This window comes from Aristolochia californica, unplaced genomic scaffold (genome assembly GCF_029961685.1).
Source record: "Aristolochia californica isolate CCGP_79_NKW_82.1479 unplaced genomic scaffold, dmAriCali1.0.hap1 SCAF_10, whole genome shotgun sequence".
NCBI lineage: Eukaryota > Viridiplantae > Streptophyta > Magnoliopsida > Piperales > Aristolochiaceae > Aristolochia > Aristolochia californica.
In genome coordinates this window covers 2,172,917-2,188,869 of record NW_027181771.1, presented here as the reverse complement: position 1 = coordinate 2,188,869, position 15,953 = coordinate 2,172,917, and the positions used below count along the sequence as shown (strand labels likewise).

Here is a 15,953-nt window from a genome sequence, read left to right as displayed (position 1 = left end):
TCAACAGAAGAGTTTTCTTTTGAGCAATTTTTTCTGGGTTTGTGTCAGTTATTTGGAATAGAAAAAAATCACCTCAATTCCTCTCATTTCATAGAAAACCAAGGGCAATGTAAATTTGTTTTCTATTGCCTTAATCAACCTACAAGCCACAAATTTAAGAAAACTGATAAAAAAAAAATTTCAATGGGAAACTTAGTCAAAAGAAAAATAACTTTCCTATCATTTTGTAACAACACAAACTGTCTTTAAGAGGGTACAACTACATGGCCTAAATTGAAGATTTTATCGTTTTTGCACGTAAAATTACTTTTTCCAAAGACATAATATTTATGGGATCAAAAAGGGTTGAAAAAAGAAGATAGTATTGAAGTCAGACCAAAACTCTTTGATCAGAAGACAAATTTGGTTAAAAAACTCGGATTTTAGGAGAAAAGGAAACTCAATTCACTCCAATGCCTAGAGAGATAATAGGAAAAAAAAAGAGATTTTCGACCGAAATGACTTTTGGTACTTCTGATATCAATTTCTCCTAAAATATAACTCAAAATCACAAACATTTATTGCTCAAGAAGCTAGATACGAAGAGATTTAATTTGATACTTAATTTGATGCAAAAATATTCATTCTTGAATCTTTTATGACCTCTTGATTATCTTTGTTTTATAGTTTGACCCTTACCGATTCCAATGCGAATATCTCTTTAAATAAAGATTAGATTGACATGAAATTTTCTCTTTCTGAAACTAGAATTCAGTAACTTTCATCCAAGTATAAATTATGTTAATAAAATATAGTTATCTTGAGATAAATAATCTGATAGATTTTAGACTCTGTAATTGGGCCGAATTGGGTACTCTTTCTTTTTTGGCTAGCTTGACCATTGACTCTTTCAAGATCATTATCTCCTTCTAGAAAGGTCGGATTGAGAATTGGTTGAATAGGTAAGAAAATAGGTTTAAAAATATTTATTTTGATATATAACTATACACATAGAATCTCATTCTTAATGGCATAAAATAGCTCGAAAGTTAAAATTTTTTGTTACTGCTTGAACCTCTCTTGTAGTCTGACCTTTGCTGCTTCAAATATTGATTTCTTTTTGTAGAAAACTCCAATTGCCAAAATTCTTTTTGCGTTGGGAATTAGAGTTGAGGATCTTTCTATCCATATATAATTTAAATATGAAAAGTTCATTATGGAAGTGAGAATACCAAGAAAATAATAACTACTGGGACTATAAAGAGAAAAAAAAGAAGATAAACTATGAACCTAAACTACTAGAGATGATAGATCAGAAAATGATCATATTATCTCTGTAGGTTGACCAAGTCAACTCATATAACCTATTTTGATACCATGTTGAATTTCTGGAAAGATAAAAACTTCACTAACTTGTTGTAATTTGAGTACATAAACCTCTATCTATAATAGAAGAAATTAGTAGAATCCAATTACAATTAAACTACCCTTGTCCAAATTACACCCAAAGTCTATCACTTAAAGATAAGTCCTAGTATAATTAAACGACTGGACATAACTAAAACTCCTTGTAACTAAAACTCTTTTGTGAGACCTTATACCATAATAATTTTGGCTCTATATGACTTCTTATCGTGAGAGGTACGTAAGATTCTTCCATATCTATTCTTCAACATATTTTGTATTTTGTAAACATAAAGATAAGTCAAGTCAGTGCTTAATTGCACATGCTTAAAGCGCACACATACACACATATATATAAAAAAAAAAATTCAGAAAAGTAGTTATGAATTTGAAGCAGAAAATCATAAATGCTCGATGCAAAGAGTAGTATTCAATTTGTATAAAGAAGACATTTAGTTGTTTGCCGGTAGCATTGAAGTGGTGGAATTGCAACAATTAAATCAACATTCAAGACACAAGTTATGAATTTGGTTGGCATTTGGCTGTGGCTGAAGATAGAATTCTCTGTTGCATACCAAAGAGAAAGAGAAAAGACACAGCAAACAATTAATGAAATGGGTTACCATAATTTTTTTATAATAAGCTTTTGATCTTGTTTTTCTGGGACCCAACTTCCCCTTTTATGCTTCCTAGTCTATTTTTTTTTTTTTTTTTTACAGAACGATAAAATGATGATTATATATCTCCAATGTGTAAAATAAAAACATTTTTAAATTACCCTTTTTTAGTTTCTTCTTGCAGATTGTATTAAATATGGAACCAATGAAATGATAACATCCATTAATGGTCTTCATTACAATGTCAATGCTACAATGGTCTTGCATTAAAGAGCACCTTGGGCTTCATAAACCTGTGACTTGATGACTATTTACTCCTAACGTGCCCACCTCCTCTGGAAAAGCTTCTGCAATTAGGAAAATATCACCTCAACCAACTCCCTGATTAATGCTGTGATCATTCATTCCATTGGAAATTAAAAGAGCTTTCTACATTTTCTACTGAAAGTTGGTTCTCTTGTATGAACAAACATGTCAGTTTTCAATTGTCTATCTATAAAGCTAGTGAATTCAAATCGAAACAGTAAGTACCACACTATCAGCTCGTTCCATTTCTGGTTTCTTATTCAGCTTTCTAAGGTACTGTTTATCCAAATCTTGTTTGTTTTGTTGTTCTTTGTTTCAAGTTTGAGTAAGGTTTATAAAATTATGATCTTCTTCAGAGATGGTGGATACTAACATTGCAGTGTTCATATGAAAAGAATCGGCTAAATGGAGACACTTTGCGAAAATAGCTGTGAATTTCGAGTTCACAGGTTCGAACCAGTTCTAGTCTATCCAGCTACCCAAACAGATGTGGAGTTTTACTTCCTCTCGAACCTTGACCAGAATATCGCCGTAATCATGCAAACAATCCACTTCTTCAAGGGAGAGAAGGGAAAAACTTTAAATGTTTGTCAAGTGATTAGGGAAGCTTTGGCAAAGGTACTGGTTCATTTCTACCCACTTGCCGGAAAACTCACTGTCAGCCCGGAGGGAAAACTGGTGGTCAACTGCACCGGAGAAGGCGTACAGTTTGTGGAGGCTGTTGCTGACTTTGAGATTGATGTGGTTAGTGATTGCAAGATGCCTTGCTCCAAGACACAGGCTAACCTTGTTCACACAATTCCTGGTGCGAGGAGTATCTTGGAAGTTCCCTTAGTAACATTTCAGGTAAGAACTCTAATCTCCCCTTCACCTTGGTGAAGGTAGACTAGCTCTACCTTGATTTCTATATTTCAAGAACTTTCTTTGGTTCTGTAATAATAAAGCAATTGTCCCAAGAAACGTTTCTCTGAGTCGGGTCTTGCTGTATCAAACAAATAAAAAAAAAACTCCAATACAGGAGACTCAAATGGTTTCTTGATGAAACTCATTGTGAACATGGAAAGCCTTCTCTTAAGAGCTCCATATTTTTTTGTTTCAGTAAATCTTAACCCTGTTTCTTAAATCCAAGTCTTGCCTTCAGGTGACAAGGTTCAAGTGTGGAGGGTTTGTTCTTGGAATGGCAATGAATCACTGCATGGCTGATGGAGTATCAGCATCTGAATTTCTGAATTCTTGGGCTGAAACTGCCAGAGACTTATCTTTGTCTACTAAGCCATTTATTGACAGAACAATGCTGAAATCAAGAGAACCGCCCAAGATAGAGTTCCCCCACCATGAATTCCAAGAGATTGATGATATATCAAACATTGAGAGCCTCTACAAAGATCAGCCAGTTGAATACAGGTCATTCTATTTTGACTCAGAAAAACTGCTACACCTTAAAAAGAAAGCCATGGAGGATGGAAGGATTGCAGGATGCACCAAGTTCTCATTGCTGGCTGCGTTTGTGTGGAGAGCTAGGACCAAGGCACTGAAGATGGGAGCTAACCAAAAGATAAAGCTACTCTTTGCCATTGATGTAAGATCCAAAATGGATCCACCCTTACCAAAAGGGTTCTTTGGCAATGGCATTATCCTCGCACACTGCCTATGCACCGCCGGCGAGTTGGACGAAAGACCGTTTTATTTTGCAGTGAAGCTTGTCCAAGATGCTATCAAGTTGGTAACAAAGGACTATATCAGATCAGCCATTGATTACATCGAAGTAAAACGAGCACGACCTTCACTGACTGCAACTCTGGTGCTCACTACATGGACTACATTGTCGTTCGATAATGTCGATTTCGGATGGGGGCGGCAAGTGCAGACCTGGCCTGGAACTTTACCAGAAAGGGATGTAGTTCTCTTCCTCCCCCACAGGAATGAGAAAAATGCCATTGACCTGATACTGGGTCTGCCATCTTCTTCTATGAATATCTTTGAAGAGCTGACACAAACGAGAATGTGGTAAGGGAGTTCTCAGAGCTGTTTGTCTGAAGAATGGATGGAAGTGTGAAGAATTTCTGTTGTTGAAGAAGGTGAGAAACTAAAGCATCGATAAGCTAATATATATGTATGATTACTCTGTAGCCCTTTCTAGTATATTGATGAGAAATACAGTCTAAATCTTAACATTAAGTGGACATGTTTGAAAATTTGTGTCTCTTTCTGTGGGATTTATCCTTGTTTGTGTACAATGGCAGAACATTAGCAATACAAACTGAAGATCCAGATCCCATGTTTGTGTACTAATGTAGATTTTAAACTTTTTCTCTAATTTCATGGGCGATTTTGATTGAATAATTCAAGTTTGATGCAAATTAATATCACAAACTTGCACAAGTGTTCAATGACTCTACCTAGGGTTGTTAATCCATACTCAATTCTCAAAGTGTTTTATACTTTGGAGTTGATTCACAAACTTTATAAGCCCAACAACACTTACAACTCAAAGTCATAAAGACCAAATGACATTAATGGTTGTTCAATATTTCTTCGACTCCTATCACTACACAAAGCAAACTACAACAATGCTCGCAAAGAGTTTACGATAGATTACACAAGCCTAAACCCACTAAGGGATTTTCACAAACATAGACATGCAAAAGTATTTTTCTTAACTTACTAGGGTACACAAACCTAACCCCATAAAAGGATTTTCCTCCATACAACTTTAGCTACAAAGGTTTTATTCTTTGTTGTGAATTGGGGTTCTAGACTTGCACACACAAGGCTTATCCAAATACACTAGCAAGGTATTCTTACTTTACAATGTAGCTCAATAAATGTCTCTTAATAGGTATAGGCAACAATAGAGCACCAAAAAAAGAAAAAGTGCAACCCATATGACCTAACAATGATGATAGTGGCTCAATGATATTCAAATGTTATTAATTTGAAACTTAAGAGCAGATTTGCAATTTCAAATGAAGATCCAAAAATTAAAAGCTCTCTTTCCCGATAAAGAGGTGGATTTGAAAATACTAGCTCATGTAAGTGGGAAGTTCAATTTGAGCAGCAATGGATTTTAAAACTAAACGCACTAGTTTGCTCAGCTCTAAAAAATTGCTCAACATATATACTAGAATATATAAATTGATCTAAAAATCAAAGAACAATAGTTATTGCATGATTAAGACCACCAATAGTTTAATTTTTTCAAAACCCAAAGCTCTTAATATTTTAGATTGCTATTTTTATAGTCATTTAAAATCGCCATTTTTGATTGCTACTCCACTCCTAGGGAATCCTTGCTATGGAATTAAAAATTCTACTATTAATTACCAAACGACATCTACAACTTAGAACCACAAAGGTTCAATTACAACATCTACCTAAACACCTTCTTAGGGACATGCACCTAGACCCAAAAGGGATTTGGATTACAACTTACTCATCCTAGCCTGATTGATTTATGAGCAAAGGTTACTTGCTTATGCAATGAAGCTTACAAATGCCTCTTTGTAGATAGATATCAAATTGAAAATAATATTTATTTAGACCAAGTTCCTAGGAACTACTAGATGATCAACACCACTAATACATATACATATCAAAATAAAGTGAAGTGATGCTAATTGAATAGACGTTTTCAATTTGAAAAAAATAGTTCAAATAGAAGAAGTAATCAAAACTTCTATCGCATTTAAAAAGTATTAAACATATATAAAAATAAAAGCAAGAATGCTTAGCTTTTTGGGACTAGAATTTGGGTAGTAGACTTCGAATCTCAGATTTAAAAATCCAGCATTAAGAAACCACTAAAGATGACAAGAGAGTTTTGAATTTTTTTTTTTTTTTTTTTTTGTGGAGATGATGTTGTTTAGGCTAAAAAATATATGGGTATTTATAGAACGAAATCCCAGTTCAAAAAATTAGTCGTTGCATACAATTAGGTAGGCTCCTAAATCTTGTAAAAAATTAGTGAAACATATTCTAAATTTTTTTAAAAATAAACATTTTGTTGAAGTTGGTCAAACCATCATGCTTTCTATGAATGTCCCTCAATATTATTGGCCTAATGCAGTCCTCACAACATGTTTTTTTATTAATCGTATGCCCTCTAGTGTGTTAAAAGGTCAAACATCATTCTCTAAATTGTTCTGACTCGGCTCCTTTTCCTCTACCACCTTAGGTTTTTGGTTGCACCTCATTTGTTCATAATTTAGGTCCTCATCAAAGTAAATTCAATCCCCAGGCCATTGTGTATTTTCCTGGGGTATTCAAAAAATCAAAAGGGATGTCTCCTTCTTTGAGGTCAAACATTTTTTTTAGTGAGCTCTCACCTTGTTTTATACCCTCTACAAGGATACCCAAGCCAATTATTTCAGTGGACCATGACCAACCACCAAATGACTCTCTCTCTCTCTCTCTCTCTCTCTCTCCACTAGTTGATCACTCACCAGTGGAGTCACCAAATTATCCTAAGGTATGTTCTCGTCCCTCTCTGGTAGTCTATGGACCACCTTATGACATCAGACCTCTTGCTCTTTGTAAGAACCCCGTACCACTAATCTTAGACCTCCCTCCATTTCTCATCCCATTTCACATTGTGTCTCCACTCATCGATTCTCTCTAAGTTGTGTTTCTTTTTTGTCTTCCTCCATTCTACCAATTACGAGAAGGCTTCAACTGATCCAAGGTAGAAAGCTGGCATGGAGGAAGAGATCCAAGCCATGTATAAAAATTCCACTTGGGATTTGGCATATTTTCCTCACAAAAAAAGGTAGTTGGTGTAAGTTGGTATTATCCCTCAAGTATAATCTAGATGGCACTATGGCAAGGTACAAGGCTCAGCTGGTTGCAAAGGGTTATATACAGTCAAATATTGTTGGTTATGATGAAACTTTTTTACTCGTGCCAAAATGAATTTGGCAAATATAATGAAGCTACCACTAAGTTTACACTAGAGGTGGTATAATGAAGCTACCAATGGTTTGACACCAATGGCTACAACTTCATTTGAGAGTTGGTATGCCAATGCGACCCAATATCTAGTTTTACATGGTAGTGTCATAAAGGAATGTGACTTGAAGTGTGTAAAATCAGATGAGAAAGGGATGGGCTTGGTGTGTTTTCTTTTGTATGATATGGGCCTTCTTTCAAATTTACCCACCTCTATTGTATAATTCGGGTCAAGTACTTGATAAAACCTAAAGGGCAGTTAAACCGGCTAACCCAGTCGAGTTTATTGGTTAAACTAGTAACCCGGTTGACTCGTCCGGGTCATTCTGAACTGGGATTAAGGGGCAAAGAAAATGAGGATCGGGACCTTAATGTTTCCTCCTTCCCTCGTACTCTCTTTTGCTCTACTGGATCAGAGCCCTAACCGCTTACGAGGAAAGCTTGGGGATTTCTGGCGGCGGCTGCTTGGCCATGGCTCGAACGGCGACGGGCAGCTGCTGACGATTAAGGCATGTGATGTTTTTCTATTTGTTTTTTTTTTAAATGACACATTCATAGTTTTTCATGAGTTCTTCATTGAACTCACGTTTTCTTGTATTGGGCTGTTAATGGAAGGATTTCGATGTTGATATTGAGGGCAAAGGGAAGTTCGGGAGGGCTAAGGGGAAACTGAGAGCCCTGGCCGGTGTGGTGAAAATCCTCTTCTGTTTTTCTACTAACTCTCTTAAGAGATTTTGTGGCAAAAAAAAAAAAAATGTTTTCTTTGTTTGTTTCCCAATTTTTCAGTATTGAGGTGTGCCCAATCTTTTTTGGTCCTTCCCTTCCCGGCAGACTATACTTCAAGGCTACACAAGAGTAGTGCTGAGCCAAAGATTGACTCGAGAAGAGCGAGTCCAGGTTGACTATTGATGGGATATTGGCGCGCGTCCCCTCCTACTCCTAGGTTGAAGGCACTGAGTAGGTAAGGGAATACGGCTTTGAGTCGGGGCACCCTGCCCCGGGAAACCCCTCTTGTATCCGTTGGCCTAACTTTCTCGTCTTATGGTCGACAGCGTAGTTTCTCCGGGGTATGGGAAGAGTCACTTTAGGGTTAGTGAAGCGACCTTCCGTAAAAGCATCACGCGGGCAAGGCGCGAATACAAATACGAGACACTCAACCGGCGTGAAACCAATCTTAATTGCATTCCGGGCGGCTGTACCCCGTACCCCGTACCCCCCTACCTTCTCCCCCTTCCCTGAATTTCTTACGACCGAAACTGACCCGCCATCCAATATTTTTCTTGTTTTGGAATCAAAGCACCTGGACTTCCTAGCTGCTGCTACCACTCCTTTCTCTTGGTAATTCTGTTTTGAGTTTTTCATTGATGCATAGCGAGTATTACTCCAATATTCTTTCCCATTTTTTGTATTTCATGTTAGTTCGGTTCTAAAAATGCAGTTTCTGCGATCTCCATTTCAGTTTTTGCATTTTTTTTGTAATTATCAAATTGCTTTTGTTTCGATTTCAGTCCTTGCATAACTATTTAACCAATTTATAATTATTCCTTACTGCTATTATCATATTGCATGACTGTGTCTTTGGTGAGAATAAGACCATTTGAGGCTACTGATGTCATGTTTTAGGGTTTAGGGTTTTCAGGTTTTCTAGTATTATTTATAATCTATATTTACATTTTAGTATTCATGTCGCCGTCCCGATTTAATCAGCTGGGCAACCTGGTTGAACTGGCTTGGCCCGATCCTGTCATATTTCTGGGTCGGTTACAGGGTCGGGTTTGATAACATCTACACTCAACAAGACCCACCTACTGAAAATGACAAATTTAACCGTGAGAGCTTTCTTTTCTACTTGCTCATTAACCCACTGGATTTCAGTGCAACAATAACGGTCAGCCGGAGGTCTCTCCCTGAGTTAGAATTCGCGAAACTTCTTTAGTTTCAGTCCAATGGCGGTTTTTGATTATGTCGGGAACATGTATGATATCAAGTTGAAGCCGAGATTGCTCAAGTCTCTGATAAAAGATTGTTTGCCGGATGAGAAACACCCGTTTCCGAGTCCCTCAGAGCTTTCTGCCGCCATTTCTTCTGTCAAAACGCATGGACTACTGTCCGAGGTTTACGGAGAACAAGTTGATCGGAAGCTGGTTGATAGCTGGAAAGCTTCTATAGATGCTTGGGTGGAACGATTGCTTTCTCTTGCGTCGAGCAAAATGGTAATTTTCAACTACACTTGTTTCGAATGAAATCATTCGGTGTTGGGTTTGCGATGTTGTTTATTCAAGATGGAGCTAACGAACCACCCTTTTTAACCAAGTAAAATATGTTTTTTTTTTTAATCACTTTTGGTTCTGTTTTTTTCCAAATCACTTTTGGCAATTCCTTTTCTTTCTTTCTTTCTTTTTTTTTTTTACCTGATGACATGGTTGGATTATTATAGTTAAGTGAACTGGTTAGTCTCTCCACTTCAAGGCTTATTTGTAGTATTTTTTATTTTATGAAGAGGGGGAATTTGGAAGTGGAAAACCTTTGTTGGGATCATTATTCAGCTGCAAGGTTGCATCTTAATGATTTCAATTTTCTTTGATGCAAGTGATGGTTTATATTTTTACTTTCTGTTTTCTAGCCAGATAAATGTTGGGCTGGCATCTGCTTGCTGGGGGTCACTTCTCAAGGTTGCAGCTCTGATCGTTTTCTAGCATCTTATTTTGTTTGGTTTCAAAAGCTCCTATCACACATTCAGGTCATATTTTCAGTATTTATCTTTTAATATTCCTGAGCAATTTCTGCTGAGTTTGCTCAATGCTGATCCTTTGTATTTTTTAATTTTTTGAAGCAGCCCCCTTCTGATTCACACTTTGTTAATGTGGCCTGTTGTGCTTCCTTGTCGGACTTGTTCACAAGGTTTTATTTCTAATACCTGTTGGAAAAACATAATTTTACAGAGAAAAATTGTTTAAGCTTGCTCCTTGAAGTGTGTAGGTTATGGATATTTTGGGCTTCAATCATCTCAGTATCATTTGTTAGAAAGATAAACATTTTTTGGGTAGTCTGAAAGATGAACACATGTAACTACTTTCTACTTGGTGATTACATACATGCTGACTTTATCCTTATTTGACTTTTCTTTGTCTCTAGGTTGGGTTGTTTCCCGAATGCGAAGAAAGATGGGACATCCCATGCTGGGAAAGTCATTCAGCCAATTCTAAAGTTGTTGACTGAGGATGAATCAGAGGCTGTATGGGTCAGTAGCTCTTACCATACCATAAACTTTTATGCCCCATTGTTCTTCTCATATTATTTTTTGAGGGAAACAACATGTCTTCCATCTTTTTACTTGTTTTTTAATATCATCCTCCGAGACTTGATATGTTTTTCTGAAACTTTAGTTTATATATTTTTTTTATTGTACTGCAGAGAATTTTCTGTGCACTTTTGCATCTCCATTCGGAAAAAAAGAAAAGGAACATTCAACTTATTTTAGTTTAGTAAAACACCATGTAAGGTTTATAGTGTTCTTCATTTTGGTGGTTCTATGTGCAGGAAAGCGCAGTCGATCTGTTATGCACACTGTTAATATTTTTTCCAGCTTCAGTTCATCGCCATTACGACCGTGTGAGTTAGAGGTTTTTGTTTTGTTATTAACTCTTGCTGCACTATATGTGACATGAATTGAGTCTCAACTAACTGACACTTAAAATATTCTTTGTACTTTGCATCTAAACCTCTTCTTGCCCTTTGCTCAAGAAACTCTTCTTTGAATTTAGGTCATTGTAATTTGTTTGTTACATTGTCCATCTAATGATAGAATAGATGATTTCTTTTCACTGTATTTCAAGTTTACTTAGTTTCATTTCATGATCTCTTGTTAAAGCTTGCTTCATCTAAAAAGGGTCATGATGGATCTTCTTTTTAGTCTAACACCTAATGCATTGGCATTTGGCTGTCTGTTGTATCAAATAGTACCATATTGAAAGGACGGAAAACTCTAGAATTGGTTAACTTCCCATATGCTTTGGTTGTTGCCACAGGTGTAAATCTGTTCCCAGATGGTGAACCTGGGGATTTTTTTTCTCAGCAAGAGAATAAAAATTTGTTTTTTAGGGAGAGCGCACCTAGGTAGTCTCTTGTTACCTGAAGTAGCTCTCTTTACGAAGGAGCATACCAATCATGGTGATTGTAACTCTGGATTTTAAAATGTTAAAAATTACAGGTAACGTAGATATTAGGGCCATCTGACTAATTTATTCCCCGTTAGAGCTGTTCATTCTTTTAACTTTGAGACTGAGTGCATACTTTTGAAATTAGATATTCTACTCTGGTTAAAATGTTTAACTTAGTTGATGACTAATGACAGGTTGAAGCTGTAATTGTTTCAAAAATATTGTTAGGAAAATGTAGTTCAAGTATCTCTAAGGTAATCATTATTTCTTTCTTGTTTTTCTTTTTAATTTTTTTTCTGGTCCAAGCAAGAAGGTGCCGATTTTTTCTTGTTTGAACTTTCTCCTGATTGGAACTTCCTTTTTTTTAGAAATTTTCACGCTGTTTATCACTACTTCCAACTACAAAGGGTGATGAGGATAGTTGGTCCTTGTTGATGCAAAAGATTCTTATCTCTATCAATACCCATTTAACTGATGCATTTCAAGGCCTTGAAGAAGGTATGAGAAGTCATCTGAGTTAAATAAGTTCACTCTTCTTTTTCTGTTTTGGTGAGATCCAACATTTCTATTTGTGTATGCTTTGCAGAAACTAAAGGTACCGAGTTTCTTAGACTCTTGGTTCCACCTGGGAAAGATCCTCCTCCTCCTCTAGGGGGTGATGCAATGACAGGTGACCATGGATCTGGTCAATCAACAAAAAAGTTTCAGAGCGTGTCTATTTCTAGCATGTCTTCATTGATAGAGTGTTGTTGCATGATGCTTACTAATACATATCCAGTCCAGGTAGAATGCTTTAATGACTTCTTTTAATGATTTTACATCCAATTGTTTAGGATTGTCTACCGACTGAAACTAAAGAAACAAAATTTACAGAACCACGGAAAACGAAGAAAGGGTAAAGAGGATTTTCTCTAAATCACTATTTCGTCAAAGAAAAAAGACGAAAGGATTGATCAGAAAATTTATGATCTTTGAAAAAAGGAAGCAGAGAGAGATGGAGAGAGAGTGGAGAAGAAAGAGCTCCAAAAGAGAGCTGCGTTAGGGGTCATACACGACCCCAACCTATTAATTTAAGAGATTTGATCAAAATTATAAATATGCCTCTTGCTTTAAGTGAAACCCTAATCTCCTTATATCTTCCATTCTACATGTCCTATATACATGAAAATTGGATTATAGACATAATTCAACATAAAGAACAAGATTACATCAAGATATACGAGTGAGGGTAAAGTGAAATGACCAAAATGCCTTTGTACTTGTTTTTCAACAATCTCTTTTTGTAAGTAGCTGATCTTCCGCATACCTTTTGGAACAGGTTACAGTTCCTATCCGACCCCTGCTAGCTCTTGTTGAACGAGTACTTGTGGCGGATGGTTCCCTCTTTCAATCACTAGTGCCCTTTACAACTGTCAAGCAACAAGAGTACATTTGTTCACAGCTTCCTGTATTGCAGTCTTGTGGTTTGGAGCTCTTGAGTTCGGTCATTAAGAGTTTAAGGAGGTAGATATTGAATAAGTATCGATATTTCTATCACCTCCTGCATATAAAAAGCTTAATAGGAAGAATCTTTATCTAATTTGCACTTTTGGGAGATGTTGGGTTTTAGGACACTTTTCTGATGGTATTTATAATTTCACTATTTCCAGTCAACTACTACCACATGCCGCGGGAGTAGTACGCCTGCTTAGTAATTATTTCAGAAAATGTGCGTTGCCTTCATTGAGGATAAAGGTCTACTCAATTATCTGTACTCTCCTGATCTCTATGGGTGTTGGTAATAAATTATTTTATCCTTTATTCAGTTATTCCCTTTAGAATTATTTTTCTTTGTTTTGCTCTTATATGACTGGTATTATGCAGGAATGGCGATGTATCTTGCTCAAGAAGTAATAATAAGTGCATTTGCTGATCTGCAATTTGTGAATCATGAAATTAGAATTGGTTCTTTTAACATGTATGCTTCAAATGGTCCTGGTGAGGCATTACAGCCTCACAGCTACAAGAAAAGAAAGCATGTTCCAGACCCTCTCGGAGAGGTGCAGAGTGGGGCTGGTTATGGAGTGGAGACAGCTAAGTGCAAACAACCCATTGCTGTTCAGATAGCTGCTCTCCAGGCACTAGAAGCTCTAGTAACTGTGGTAATGCCTCAGTTGGGGGTCCTTTTTTTTTCATTTTATTTCCTATTCTTTTGGAAAAAGATGTTTCATGTGGTTTTCATGCTCAAAGTATTGAATTTTAGTATCTAGCCTCAAAAGAAAAAGAGTTTCCAATCTTAGTTTTGCAAGGGGCTATCATCTTTGATGTAAAAGTAAATTTTAGTCATTATCACATCTTTTCTTCTAAATGTTCGTCTCTAAGGGATATCGCGATATTTAAGTTTATAAGTTCTCTCAGGAATTTTACAATAAATTTTACTTTATCTGCATCAAATGTGAAAACTTTTTATATCTTAAAGTTTTTGTGGTCTTTGCTCTATATTTAGAGGTATTGATGGCTTTTTTCTGTGCCATTATGTACTAGCTGATATTTTACTGGTTAAACTGGTGTTCCGTAACACATAAACACTTGCTTAGAGAGTTGATTTATCGGCTCTTGATTGTTTAAAGCTCTTTCATTCTGATAAAATGAAAAAAAAAAAGTGAAAGTTGTGTGTGGAGGAAAAGAAGGAAAGTTTTCTTTTTTTAATTTTTTCTTGCTCTCTCTGCACTTATAGCCAAAGAGTTCCTGTGTTTGATGAGTGTGTAAAATATTACTCTGGATTTGCCATGATGTTATCTCTAGGGATTATAATATGACCTTAGGATTTATGCAGGGTGGTGCCTTGAGATCGGAATGTTGGCGGTCAGATTTAGATAGGTTACTGATAAATGTGGCTACAAGTGCTTTTGTGGGGGGATCTACCTATGATGCTGATAAGGATTTTGTCCTTACTGAGGAACAAACTTCTACACGAGAAGATTTCCTGCTGGCTGCATATCATGCTCTCTTGGCTTCTCTACTATCTCCAGCTCGTTTTCGCCCACCCCATCTATCCCAAGGCCTTGAACTTTTCCGCAGAGGTAAAAATTCTTTTGCAATCATTATTTGAAGTTATCTTTTAGTAATAGGTCAGTTCTTTTATTCTGTAACATTATTATCTATGGAAATTTGTTTGCAGGCAAGCAAGAAGTAGGAACGAAGCTTGCTGAGTTCTGTTCTCATGCTTTGTTAGCATTAGAAGTGCTCATCCATCCCAGAGCACTTCCTTTATCTGATTTTTCGGTCTGCAACCAAAGCACTCTTGAGGAAGAATTTAATCATGGTTTTGCTGAAAACATATTTTCTGGAGGACGGAAACCTAATACAACATTTTCTAGAGTTTTCGGGGTAGATGAGTTTGAACCAGATACTGACTTGTGTGACAGCTGGCTGGGGAACGATGAACAGACTGAAGCTCAAACAAGCAACTTTCCATTGGATATACCAGTGTCAAACATCAACAGCTCTTCAGTTAATTTGGTTGAGCCCGCAGTCCCAGCACCAAAACCCCAAGATGTTGTCTCTACAGCTCCAATCAGAGATGAGACAATGATCGACTTGGATCGGACAGAAGTTCCCAATTCAAGTACAGAGCCGCAGGTACTGTCCGGTGAAGAGGTGCCTCCGAGGAATGATGTTCCATCATCCACTACTGATGCTGATGCAACTCAGGGGAGTAGCAGAGTAGTGATTTCTGGTGGCGATGATGGATTTGCTACCACAAAAGATGTTTCTGTTTCTTCAACTCTGATTCCCTGCTCTGATAAGGGTAAGGGCTTTAAGTACTCTAATTCTGATACATCCTCTTTAGATTCTTTGCCCGACATAATAGATGCTGATCCGGACAGCTCTGATGCAGACTCCAGTTAGTTCAAATGTTTCCTAGCCAGTTTTGAAGAAAATTTGCCGCATGTAGTGATGTTTGTTTTACGAAAATGAAAGTTTTAGCTAAAAGCAATTTTCTGGCCTTCACTATCAGTGCAAATAGTCGCTGCTTATAAAAGACAGCAACTTTTAGAGAGGTTTATTCATTCAAGCGAGGACAGATCTACATTTCTTGAACGCTGCATAATTCGAAACGATGGAATGACATTTTCTCCATTGCTATGAACTGTGTTCCTGAGGAGAGTCACTTTTCAAACTTTAGTCTAAGCTTGTCCATCGAATAAAACAGACTCGCATTGGGAGATAAAAAATTTCTGATCATTACCTTGGAAGAGCTCCTGCAAATAAATCATATCAATACCAAAAGGAAGCATTTGATTTTAGCCTGGATGAGCGTTACGATCACATAAACAAAATTCATCTCTCATCAAAGTAATATTTTTCTTTTATCACTTATATCATGATATGGTACTACGACAATATCCTTTTTCAATCGTTTACAACCCCATTACCATCCCTTCAACAAGCCTCACTCAAACCTCCCTCCATGGACAAACAAGAACAAGAAGTAAAAGAGCAGAAAATATGACAGCTTGAAAGTAGAACAGACAATTTGAAGTAGACCGAATTTCTCATA

The 15,953-nt window shown here is 36.7% G+C and overlaps 2 protein-coding genes across 7 annotated transcripts; both read left to right on the top strand.

Annotated features, from left to right (window-relative positions):
* The first annotated feature begins 2,535 nt into the window (after window positions 1-2,535).
* LOC137967025 (omega-hydroxypalmitate O-feruloyl transferase-like) lies at window positions 2,536-4,615 on the top strand. 5 transcript variants are annotated; one of them, XM_068813483.1, is made up of 3 exons: window positions 2,536-2,579; window positions 2,702-3,152; window positions 3,436-4,615. In XM_068813483.1, exons 2-3 carry the CDS (start codon window positions 2,712-2,714, stop codon window positions 4,315-4,317), a joined length of 1,323 nt encoding a protein of 440 aa, XP_068669584.1. In that variant the 5' UTR covers window positions 2,536-2,579; window positions 2,702-2,711; the 3' UTR covers window positions 4,318-4,615. The 5 variants fall into 5 exon arrangements, with proteins under 5 accessions (XP_068669584.1, XP_068669585.1, XP_068669591.1 ...); XM_068813484.1 differs by having other exon boundaries at window positions 2,542-2,579; window positions 2,687-3,152; XM_068813490.1 differs by having other exon boundaries at window positions 2,549-2,579; window positions 2,663-3,152; window positions 3,448-4,615.
* Window positions 4,616-7,649: 3,034 nt separating this feature from the next.
* LOC137940201 (uncharacterized) lies at window positions 7,650-15,449 on the top strand. 2 transcript variants are annotated; one of them, XM_068785146.1, is made up of 14 exons: window positions 7,650-7,759; window positions 9,126-9,463; window positions 9,874-9,990; window positions 10,087-10,151; window positions 10,386-10,491; window positions 10,791-10,862; window positions 11,605-11,664; window positions 11,779-11,908; window positions 11,997-12,193; window positions 12,729-12,913; window positions 13,060-13,187; window positions 13,274-13,551; window positions 14,226-14,472; window positions 14,571-15,449. In XM_068785146.1, exons 2-14 carry the CDS (start codon window positions 9,197-9,199, stop codon window positions 15,299-15,301), a joined length of 2,583 nt encoding a protein of 860 aa, XP_068641247.1. In that variant the 5' UTR covers window positions 7,650-7,759; window positions 9,126-9,196; the 3' UTR covers window positions 15,302-15,449. The 2 variants fall into 2 exon arrangements, with proteins under 2 accessions (XP_068641247.1, XP_068641239.1); XM_068785138.1 differs by having other exon boundaries at window positions 10,084-10,151.
* Window positions 15,450-15,953: the final 504 nt, after the last annotated feature.

Coding starts and splice junctions, on each gene's coding strand:
- LOC137940201 (XM_068785138.1), top strand. CDS start 9,197: ATGGCGGTTTTTGATTATGTCGGGAACATGTATGATATCAAGTTGAAG. Junction 13,188..13,273: donor CCTGATCTCTATGGGTGTTG/GTAATAAATTAT, acceptor GGTATTATGCAG/GAATGGCGATGTATCTTGCT. Junction 13,552..14,225: donor TAGAAGCTCTAGTAACTGTG/GTAATGCCTCAG, acceptor GGATTTATGCAG/GGTGGTGCCTTGAGATCGGA.
- LOC137967025 (XM_068813483.1), top strand. CDS start 2,712: ATGGAGACACTTTGCGAAAATAGCTGTGAATTTCGAGTTCACAGGTTC. Junction 3,153..3,435: donor TTCCCTTAGTAACATTTCAG/GTAAGAACTCTA, acceptor CTTAAATCCAAG/TCTTGCCTTCAGGTGACAAG.